The following is an 11,028-nucleotide window of genomic DNA, read 5'->3' as shown; positions in this document are numbered from 1 at the left end:
GGTACAAATGTTTAGGTTACATATATTGCCTTTGCACCACCCAAGTTGATCATTAAATAGAAGTATTTTAATCACACTTCCATCATGGGGTCTATTGCTAAAGTTATAAATATTCTATATTTATATTCTTATTCTATTTTTCAGGAGTAGAGGTGGGGGTGGTTGAGAGAACACATTCCCCATATAAGAGAAATGATTAAGGGTGGGGAGTTAGGGGACAGTTGCTTCAGTTCCCTGCATTCTCTTTGCCTAAGAGTAAGTTTCTACCCTTTCCTCCCGTCTCCTCCCTGCCAGGACTACATCTCCCAGCAGGCTGTGCTCTGACAGCTCTCGGATTTAAATAGGATTCTGGGCTCTGCTTAGAGTCTGGCTGTTGCTGAGCACCCAGGAGCGAGAGGAGCGGCAGAAGCAGCCAAGAGCTGGAGCTAGACAAGGAGCCGGAGCCAGAGTTGGGGTTGTAGCTGGAGCAGCACCAAAAGCAGCAGCAACTAAAGAAGTTGGGAGATGTTGGTTACCTTGGGACTGCTCACTTCTTTCTTGTCTTTCTTGTATGTAATGGCTCCATCCATCAGGTTTGTCTTAATTCAACAACTCACAACAATAGTTTACAAAGCCCTGCCTTGGAAGCCTGTTCTCGGCTGCTGCAAGGAGAGAAAGGGAAGGAGGCTAAGGAAGAAAAAGTTAGGGCAGAAAAAGCAGGAAGGAAGGAGGGGTTATACCATGGCAGAAAGTGAGAGGGAAGCACCTGGGGCTGGGCAGGGGTGGGGCTGAGTTGAATTCTGATGCTAGTGGAAGGCTGTGTGGACGTGGACGACTGTGTTCAACAGACAGCTCGGGTGGAAGTCCTTGCTCTTGCACTCTGTTCCCTTGGGTTTCTCTAGAGCTCTACCTCTCCTTTTGAGGTGCCCTGCTGGGTTGTCATTGGTGGTCATTGTCAAAGGATTTACTGCTAAGTAGAAGCACTTTGGGAAGGAAACAAACTCTTCCCTTTGAGACTACCCTCAAAGATACTAATGTTTTGGGATGGCTCTTTTGCTGTGGGCTTTCTGGAGGTGTCAAAGAAATATGTGTTCTGAGTGGAGAACTGAAAAATTGTGGATGATAAAGAAGGCTAAACGGACTTATCAGGGACAGAGTGTTTTTCTAGGTCCTGCACAGAAACTTGGGCTTAAATTCTAGTTCTGCCACCATTAGAAGTGAGTTGAACTTCTTTTTTTTTTTTTTTTTTTTTTTTTCTGAGACAGAGTCTTGCTTTTTTGCCCAGGATAGAGTGAGTGCTGTGGCATCAGCCTAGCTCACAGCAACCTCAATCTCCCGGGCTCAAGCGATCCTGCTGCCTCAGCCTCCCGAGTAGCTGGGACTACAGGCATGCGCCACATGCCTGGCTAAATTTTTCTATATATATTAGTTGGCCAATTAATTTCTTTCTATTTATAGTAGAGATGGGGTCTCACTCTTGCTCAGGCTGGTTTTGAACTTCTGACCTCGAGCAATCCGCCCGCCTCGGCCTCCCAGAGTGCTAGGATTACAGGCGTGAGCCACCGCGCCCGGCCAAACTTCTTTGAGGTTCACTTTTCTCTGCTATAATGTGGAAATAGTATTGGAGTGATTGAGAGGATTCAAATGAATTATATATAAAAAGTGTCCAGTCTAGTGTCTGGTAGGCAGATAAATGTGCAGGAAATGTTAGCTCTGCCCCTCTCTGGTCTTCTATTTTGGATTTGTAAAGTCAACTTCATGTATAAGAGGACTCTCTGCACAGAGGTCTGAACAAGGGAGGCTTTCTGCCTGTGTGCCCATGGCCAGAATGAAATCGCTAATATGACCGCAGAAAGCCTCTGAACTGCCCTACTCCCTAAAGCTGGAGAGGCAGCCCAAGAGCAGTGTTTGTGTATGCGGCCCCCGAGTGATGCTTCCTGAAGACCCACTGATTCCACTAATGTTCATCACACATGTGTTCTGTCTGCGGCTTAGAGAAGGAACCTCTAGAGATAAGAGCTGGATATCCTTGTTATCTAACAAGGAAGGTCCCCATTGTCTCTGGATCAAGAGCGCTTACTCTGTTTGTCCAGATGATCATTTGTGGCTTCTGAGCAAATGACTTATGCAGCCAGTGCTGATGACTACCTTGCCCGTGGAAAAATGATTAAATTTTTCAGGTCTCCTGACTATAAATGAAAGGTTCTCTTTGAGTCTTGATGACTTTAAGTATCTCAATGTGGGGTTGGGAAGGATGGTGCATGATGCTCTTGTTTCCCTTGCCGATAGGAAGTTCTTTGCTGGTGGAGTGTGTAGAACACACGTGCAGCTTCCTGGGAAGGTGGTGGTGATCACCGGCGCCAACACGGGCATCGGCAAGGAGACGGCCAGAGAACTCGCTCGCAGAGGCAAGTGTTTCCGCTTCAGTGTCCATAGGGCCGTGCGTCCTGCCCTTCCCATTGAGGGCTCTTGTCTTTCCTCCCGGGCTTGGAGGCTCTGACTAGGAATTCAAGGAACCTGGGATTCAAGTCCAACTGTGACACCAACTTACTCTGTGGCCTTTGACAAACTTTGCTTCTTCCCTACTCCCTCCCTGTTATATAAAATAAGGAAAACAATGATGTCTGTGTATAATATTAGTCAAGTCAGTTATTCTCAAAGGAGACACTAAGCAACATTAAATATCAGAGTATAAAACCAAGGCTTCTGGCCTGGGGGTAAGCTGACAGCAAGACGACTGAGCAGTACTACCGTGAAAATCCTGAAGTAGCAACTGGGCCACTCCACTGCTTCAGGCATGGCTGGGAGAAAGCTCTGTCCACCAATCCCAAGCTCATCTACTCCGCCTCTTTTTCAGCCTAGGATCTGAACACATTGTCCCCTCTTTGTCTTGGCCCCAGGAGCCCGAGTATACATTGCCTGCCGAGATGTACTGAAGGGGGAGTCTGCTGCCAGTGAAATCCGAGCAGATACAAAGAACTCCCAGGTGCTGGTGAGGAAACTGGACCTATCCGACACCAAATCCATCCGAGCCTTTGCTGAGGGCTTTCTGACAGGTGAGACCCAGATAGGCAGCTAAAAAAGCAGGAAACTAGGTATGGGAGTGGCTGCCCTGCCCTGGACTGGCCATGGCCCTTGCATCAGAACCATCGTTGATCCCACTGGGCAGGTTCTGCCGCATGAACCAGCAGGACAGGGATGTGGCAAGGAGGTGGTGGGTGGACAAGCTGGGCAGGATCCTTATCATCTTTTTGCCTCGGCAGTGGGAATGTTGGTGTCAACTCCCTGTCTGGGCTTGCGCTGATGCTACTCTCTCCTTTCATTCTGACGAGCAATGCTCTGTGGCCATAGGCACTAGAAGAAGTTGTGCTGCTGCCAAAATTCTTCTGGGTCTTGGTGAACAACTGGCTTCTACTAAGGATTATGAAATCCATGAGTGACAGGGACCGTGTCTGGCTTGTTTTACCACTGGATTCCCAGTGCCCAGCAGAGTGGGCCTGGCCCAGGGTTGGTATTCAGTATACATTTGCTGAATAAATGAAGGAACAGTGTCCTGGAAGATATGAATAACTAAAGTCAGAAACCCAGTGACAGTAGATATTGACTATCACTGAGATAGGTCCAAATAGGGGATAGTTATTGAATGCTGAGGCAATACCTTGTCTTACTTGGTCTTAGAAGAAAGGAACAGAGTGAGTGACTCCTATTAAAACCTTGCCCCAACAAAGAGGCTTCACAAACAAAGGCAAGGGGCAAATACTCAGGACTGTGACAGGCAGCTAGTGGACTCCTTGCTAACCACAGGGCCTCCTTGGTTGTGCTCTGTAGAGGAGAAGCAGCTTCATATTTTGATCAACAATGCGGGAGTGATGATGTATCCATATTCCAAGACAGTTGATGGCTTTGAAACCCACATAGGAGTCAACCACCTAGGTAAGTACCTTTGGGAGACTGAAAAGTGAGGCATACCCCACCTGTTCTCTGCAGGAAGATGACCCTGTACCAGTGCTCAGAATCTCCAGTGGTCCTCACAGAGCCTAGGATTCTAACAGACTGGACACATGGCTTGTTGCTCACTGTCCCTCTCCTGACCATCCTAAAAAAGTGAGATCTGCCTGCCCATACCATTAAGAAACCCCAAATTTCAAGAGATACCAGGGAGCAGAATGTCATTCTTGGATGGGGCAGTGGCAGTGCAAGCTTTGCCAGGTGGAGCCCGGGCTGGGGGTGTGCAGGAATCTGGGTTTGGCTGGAGAGGTCACATCCATATAAGGGCCAAGAGAGTGGGCAAACCTGGAGAATATGAGATGCAAGACAGGCTGGGGTTCAGAGGTCAAGGTGATGGCTCTAGAGAGGAGAAATGTTATTTTCCCTGATGATTCCATCCTTCCCTCTGTATTTGAGTGTACTTTGGCACACAGTTGTATAATCATGGCCAGAGGGAGTTGGAAGCTAGGAGGTGGGTGTTTCTCCTAATGGGGGCAACAGAGAGGTACAAATAAATATAGATTAAGTATTATTACCTTACCTATAGCCTAGCTCTGGCTTTTGCTTTGAGGAATCCACCAACTCACACCAACTGACCATTAGCACTGTGTTACTCGTGGGATCAAAATTTGTCCACACTGGAAGACAGAAAGCTAATACTGATTTCCTGTCATCAGCTCTCATCCCCTGAGCCTGGGCTGCCATTCCACTCTTCAGTCTCCCCTGCTCACTCTCCTCACAGGCCACTTCCTTCTCACCCACCTGCTTGTGGAGCGGCTGAAGGAGTCTGCTCCCTCACGGATAGTGAACCTGTCCTCGGTGGCCCACCATATTGGCAAGATTCGCTTCCATGACCTCCACGGTGAGAAGCGCTATAACAGGACTTTTGCCTATTGCCACAGCAAGCTGGCCAACATGCTCTTCACTCGAGAGCTAGCCAAGAAACTCAAAGGTAAGTCCAGAGAAAGTGCCAGGGTTAAATAGCAAAAATAGGGTCCTCACACCAGATTAGAGGTTCACAGAAATTTATGAAATCAAAGACTGTCAAACATGCACATTTCAGTAATAGCTCTGTGCACTAAGGAGAATGAGGTTATAGATGGGATTAAAACAGAGTCCTTACCCCCAGGAAGCTTTAAATGGAATAAGGGTTAAGAACTTCATAAAGTGACATTACCTTTATTTCACATTTTATCTCGTCTATCTATTATCTTATTTGATTTTCTCAACAACTCTTTGCAACAGGCAGAGCAGGCATTATTACTCCTATTTTATAGCTCAGAACTGAGGTCCAAGGAAATGGCTGGCACAAGATTATATGGCAAATGAAGGAGTCAGAACTGGACTATGGATGCTGTGCCTTAAATCCAGAGTGCTTCCTTCTCTGTGCTGTTTGCTAAAGTCCATGTGGTCAACTGAGCTACAGAGCTGTCACTTCCTGGAGTCAGGGAGCTAGTGCTGGATTTCAGACCCCTGGGCACAAGTTCTCACTCTACCATATACTGGCCCCATGTATATGTGGACATGTCTTTTAACCTCCCCTGACTTTATCTCCTCAACTGTAAAAATCGGGTAAGGCCAGGTCTTAATCCTCAATAACTATGCTCTCCTCGAGTATTAGATGAGCTGCTGGCTCTGACATCTGCAAATCTAGGACACCATTTGCTATAGTGAATAAGCCAGAGTTTGGGAACAGTGGTCTTTACTATCAGAATGCCTAAAGTAGAAGACAGGGTAATCATAAAAATAAACAATAATAATTCTAATAATAATTGGGAGTTTTATGTGTGCCATGCACTATTCATATCAACTCATTTAATATTTACAACATTCCTATGAGGTTGGTGCTATTATTTTTCTCCGCTCTACAAATGAAGAGCCAGGCACAGATAGATTAAGAAATTTGTCCAAGCAAATTTCCTAGCTGAGCCAGGATTCAAATCCAGACAGTCTAGGTCTGGAGTCCATGTTCCTTGCACTGGGGTCAGACATTGGCCCTGCAGCCTGCTAGGTATGACCTTAGGCAGTTTACTTAACCATTCTATGACTTGGTTACCTCAGCTATAAATGAGTATCTTTTTTCTTTTTCTTTCTCCTTCCTTCCTTCCTTCCTTCCTTCCTTCCTTCCTTCCTTCCTTCCTTCCTTCCTTCCTTCCTTCCTTCCTTCCTTCCTTCCTTCCTTCCTTCCTCTCTCTCTCTCTCTCTCCCTCTCTCCTTCTCTCTTTCTTTCTTGAGATGACAAGGTCTTACTCTGTTGCCCAGGCTGGAGTGCAGTGGCACCATCATAGCTCATTGCAACCTCAAACTCCTGGGCTCAAGCGATCCTCCTGCCTCAGCCTCCTGAGTAGCTGGGACTACAGGCATGTGCCACCACACCCAGCTTATTTGTCTATTTTTAGTAGACGCTGAGTCTCACTCTTGCTCAGGCTGGTCTCAAACTTCTGACCTCAAGGGATCCTCCTGGCCTTGGCCTCCCAGAGTGCTAGGATTACAGGTGTGAGCCACTATGCCCAGACTAGTTTTTAAAATTTTTTTGTAGAGATGGGGTCTCACTATGTTGCCTAGGCTGGTCTGGAACTCCTGGCTTCAAGTGATCCTCCCACCTCCACCTTCCAGAGTGCTGGGATTACAGACCCAAACTACCACACTCAGCTGAGCATCTTAATATTCCACCTTACAAGCCTCTTTAAGAATTAAATAATATATGTAAAGCATGTAGCACAGCTCTTGCACATAATAAGTACTGAAAATAATTTTGGCACCAAAGGTATCTTGGGGGGCATATTAACCTTCCATAATCTCCATCAACACCCTTCAATCTAATAAAACCTAATAAAACATGCTTGCCAGGCAAATGCAGCTAAAACAAGTTCCTACCCCTTATCTTTCAGTCAGATTGCTACCTCTAAGCAATTGATAATAGTACTTAGTGTGTGTATTGTTGTTTTATTATGACTACTTAAGCCACAGTATAAAGGTGACATTGAAATAGAAGGATATTTAACCAGGAACTCCTTTTGGAGCATAGAAGGTTGAGAAGGCTATAGATCTTTCTGGAAGAGATCAATTCATTACTTACCAAATTCCGCCTGGCTAGGGGTGGTACCCTCTGAATCCTGGAGTTACATTTCCTGAGTCCCTTCTTCTCACTTGTGTATTTTGTGCAGGAGATGAGCTGTTTTTCTGAGCTCAGAGTGTGTCCCCCGGTCTCACTGTGCCCTCTGTGTCCTAGGCACGGGAGTCACCACCTACGCGGTGCACCCAGGCATTGTCAGCTCTGAGCTGTTCCGGCATTCCTTCCTGCTGTGCCTGCTCTGGCGTCTCTTCTCCCCCTTTTTCAAGACGGCGCGGGAGGGGGCGCAGACCAGCCTGCACTGCGCGATGGCCGAGGGCCTGGAGCCCCTGAGCGGCAAGTACTTCAGGTGCGTAGAGGCAGTGGGAGTTCTCTCCACCGCCTGTGTGCTTTATGAGGACCAGGACTTGCAGGGCTTTTGCACCCTGAGTGGCTGAGTTTGTGCCAGGTCTGCAAACCAAATGCTATTGCTTTTCCAAGGAAACTTACGTTAGAAATTTCTGTTAGAAAGAGTTGCTTTTATGGCTCGATTTTATACCTGTGTGTCACGGTTCCATGTAAATCTTGTAGCTTTCTGAAAGCTGTCAAAGAAGACTGTCCCTGTTGGTCATGCCATGGAAAGAATGTCAGCAGGCTCTCTGGATCCTTTTTCTCTTCCTTTAAGCATTTGGTTCACTTGATTCGTGAATTCTTTAGTACCACTTAGCACAAAGTGCTGCCATGATTGGAACTATCTGTTGGGAATACAGAAGTAGAAATTTCAGTGTTGAATCTCATCACAAACTCAATGGCAACTGGAGCCTGGCAATAAAGGGAAGCCCAGGGTTAAATTTCCTTCCTTTTCCATGACTTAATCCAGCCCAGTCTGCCCTGCTGTCCCATCTTGTCCAGGCTGTTCATGGGTGTACCATTTATTAAGGGAAGCACTGGAAATGATCTTGGTGTCCAATGGTAGGGGAGTGGATAAATGACAATAGCTAATGGTGACTGAGCTTTCATAATGTGTTGGGCATTATTCTAAGTGTTTTATATGTATTCATTCATATAATCATCACAACTCTGAGAGGTAGGTAATATTATCATCCCTATTTTTCAGATGAAACTGAGTTATAGGATAATTAAGAAACTTACTCAAGGTCATATAGTTCATAGTGGTAGACCTGGGATTTATACGCAATCTGGCTCTAGAGCAGTGCAGGTCAATGTGGTTGTCACTAGCCACATATTGCTATCAAGCACTCGAAACATGGCTAGTCCAAATTGAGATGTGCTGTAAGTATAAAAATGCATACAAGATTTTGAAGATATACAGATTGAGCATCCCAGATCTGAAAATCTGAAATCCAAAATGCTCCAATGAGCATTTCCTTTGAGCATCATGTCAGTGTTCAAAATGTTTTAGATTTTGGAGCATTTTGGATTTCAGATTTTCAGATCTGGGATGCTTAACTGGTAAATACAATGCAAACATTCCAAAATCCAAAAAAAAATTCATAATCTGAAACACTTCTGGTCCTGAGCATTTTGGATAAGGCACTGAACCTATAGTATGGAAAAAGAAATGTAAAGTATCTCATTAATAATCTTTTTATTGATCACATAAAATGTTTTGGCTATATTGGGTTAAATAAAATATGTTATTAACCCACTATATTGATATATAATTAATATGTTACTAAAATTAATTTCACCCATTTGTTTTTAAATGCGGCTACCAGAAAATTTAAAATTACATATGTGGCACACATTTGTGGCTTGCATCATATTTCTATGGGACAGTTGCTATTCTAGAATCTGAGTGTTTAACATCACTGCCTTAAATACATGATAACATATTAGTCATTAAATATAACATTTTCAAATAATAATGGGAAAAATGGTGATATACTGTGAGAAAAAACCTACAATACAAAACTATATAATTATTCATTGTAAATTAGAGAATAGTCTGGAAAGATACCCAGCCACTGAGTGGTAGTGTTTACTTTTAGGGAGCTTGAGGGAGAATCAGGCACAGTGTAAAAGAAGATTTTAGCTTTTCATTCTAAGTATTCTTTCATTATTCAAACATTTTAGAAAGTCATATATTTATTTATTACTTGCATAATTAAAAATATTTTTTAACCAGGGAAAGATATCCTCCCCAAACTAGATACAGTAGGATCCCAGTTTTATACAAAGGAAAGAAAGAGAAAAAGACTACATATCCATTTATACACAAACAAAGCAAAAAAAGATTGTAAGGAAAAGCAACTCAGTGATAGGCTTTTGTTCTTTTATCAGTACTGTATTTTCCAAATGTTATACAGGACTTTTATAATTAGAAAGAAATGCCATTTTAAAAAACCACTATGAGAACTGTGCTCTGCCCCCACCCCCTCATCCCTCTAGTCCTCAGGCCCCTGATCACTCCAAAACAAAGCAGGGGTGTTTAGCTGGGGCTCGTGAGACACAGGCGGGTCTGTGGATACAATTCAAGCAGTCTGTGAACTTAGTTGGAAAAATAATTTCATCTTTAATTTCACTGACCTCCAACTGAAATTTAGCATTTCCTTCAATTATGAATGTAAGCAATGAACCACAGTATTAGTTGCAATACCCGTGACTTTGTCACCAATAAAATTATAAATATTTTCATATGACATTGCAGTTGTTAGCAGGCATCTCAGAATGTCTCCTTTGTTCACCACTGCTTTAAATCTGCTGGTTATTAGAACTAGTGCTAGATTTTGTTATACATTAACAAAGAAAATCATGTATTATGATACCACAAATTTGTTTTAAAAATATTTAATTTAATTTAATTTATTTATTTTGAGACAGAGTCTCACTCTGTTGCCCAGGCTAGAGTGCCATGGCATCAGCCTAGCTCACAGCAACCTCAAACTCCTGGGCTCAAGCAATCCTCCTGCCTCAGCCTTCTGAGTACCTGGGACTATAGGCATGCACCACCACACCCGACTAATTTTCTCTATTTTTAGTAGAGACAGGGTCTTGCTCTTGCTCAGGCTGGTCTTGAACTTCTGACCTCAAGCAGTCCTCCCGCCTCAGCCTACCAGAGTGCTCAGATTACACAGGCATGAGCCACCATGCCCAGCTAAAAATATTTTTTTTTTTTTTTTTTTTTTGAGACAGAGTCTCACTTTGTTGCCCAGGCTAGAGTGAGTGCCGTGGCGTCAGCCTGGCTCACAGCAACCTCAATCTCCGGGGCTCAGTGATCCTACTGCCTCAGCCTCCCGAGTAGCTGGGACTACAGGCATGCGCCACCATGCCCGGCTAATTTTTTGTATATATATTTTTAGTTGGTCAATTAATTTATTTCTATTTTTGGTAGAGACGGGGTCTCGCTCAGGCTGGTTTCGAACTCCTGACCTTGAGCAATCTGCCCGCCTCGGCCTCCCAAAGTGCTAGGATTACAGGCGTGAGCCACCACGCCCGGCCTAAAAATATTTTTAAACCGTGTTTCATATCACAGTTTCTGGAAATCCAGCATATGATACTGTTTATATTTAGAGACATATTCTGAAAAGGATACCATAAACATCTCCAGACTGCCAATTCTCATTCCTGGAATTTACCTTCTTTCTCTGCTTTCCAGTGACTGCAAGAGGACCTGGGTGTCTCCAAGGGCCCGAGATAACAAAACAGCTGAGCGCCTATGGAATGTCAGCTGTGAGCTTCTAGGAATCCACTGGGAGTAGCTGGTGGAAGATCTGGGCTTTGTCAGGCCCAGTCCACCCCATAATGAAAGGGGACCAAGGAGAAGGCCAGCCCCAAAGGGTTGTCCTGGCTGGTTGCTGTGAATCCTGCCTACTCTGATCCTCCAGACCCTTCTGGAAACGTTTGCACACCCCATTGTCTTGTGAAGGTGGCTCTCGGCATGACATGTTCACACCTACAGAACATTCTTCTCCAACAATTGGAGAGTTGGCAACCCTCAGGAGTTGGGGGTGGGGTGCAGAGGACTTGGCAGATCCTGGACTGGGCAT

General features: G+C 44.6%; 1 protein-coding gene across 1 annotated transcript; it reads left to right on the top strand.

The window, feature by feature from the left end:
- Positions 1-364: 364 nt before the first annotated feature.
- RDH12 (retinol dehydrogenase 12) lies at positions 365-10,770 on the top strand. Its single transcript, XM_012781129.2, has 7 exons — positions 365-572; positions 2,269-2,387; positions 2,880-3,035; positions 3,808-3,912; positions 4,709-4,918; positions 7,199-7,388; positions 10,638-10,770. Exons 1-7 carry the CDS (start codon positions 505-507, stop codon positions 10,738-10,740), a joined length of 951 nt encoding a protein of 316 aa, XP_012636583.2. The 5' UTR covers positions 365-504; the 3' UTR covers positions 10,741-10,770.
- Positions 10,771-11,028: the final 258 nt, after the last annotated feature.

This window comes from Microcebus murinus, chromosome 6 (genome assembly GCF_040939455.1).
Source record: "Microcebus murinus isolate Inina chromosome 6, M.murinus_Inina_mat1.0, whole genome shotgun sequence".
Lineage (NCBI taxonomy): Eukaryota > Metazoa > Chordata > Mammalia > Primates > Cheirogaleidae > Microcebus > Microcebus murinus.
This window is presented reverse-complemented; position numbering and strand designations above follow the sequence as displayed.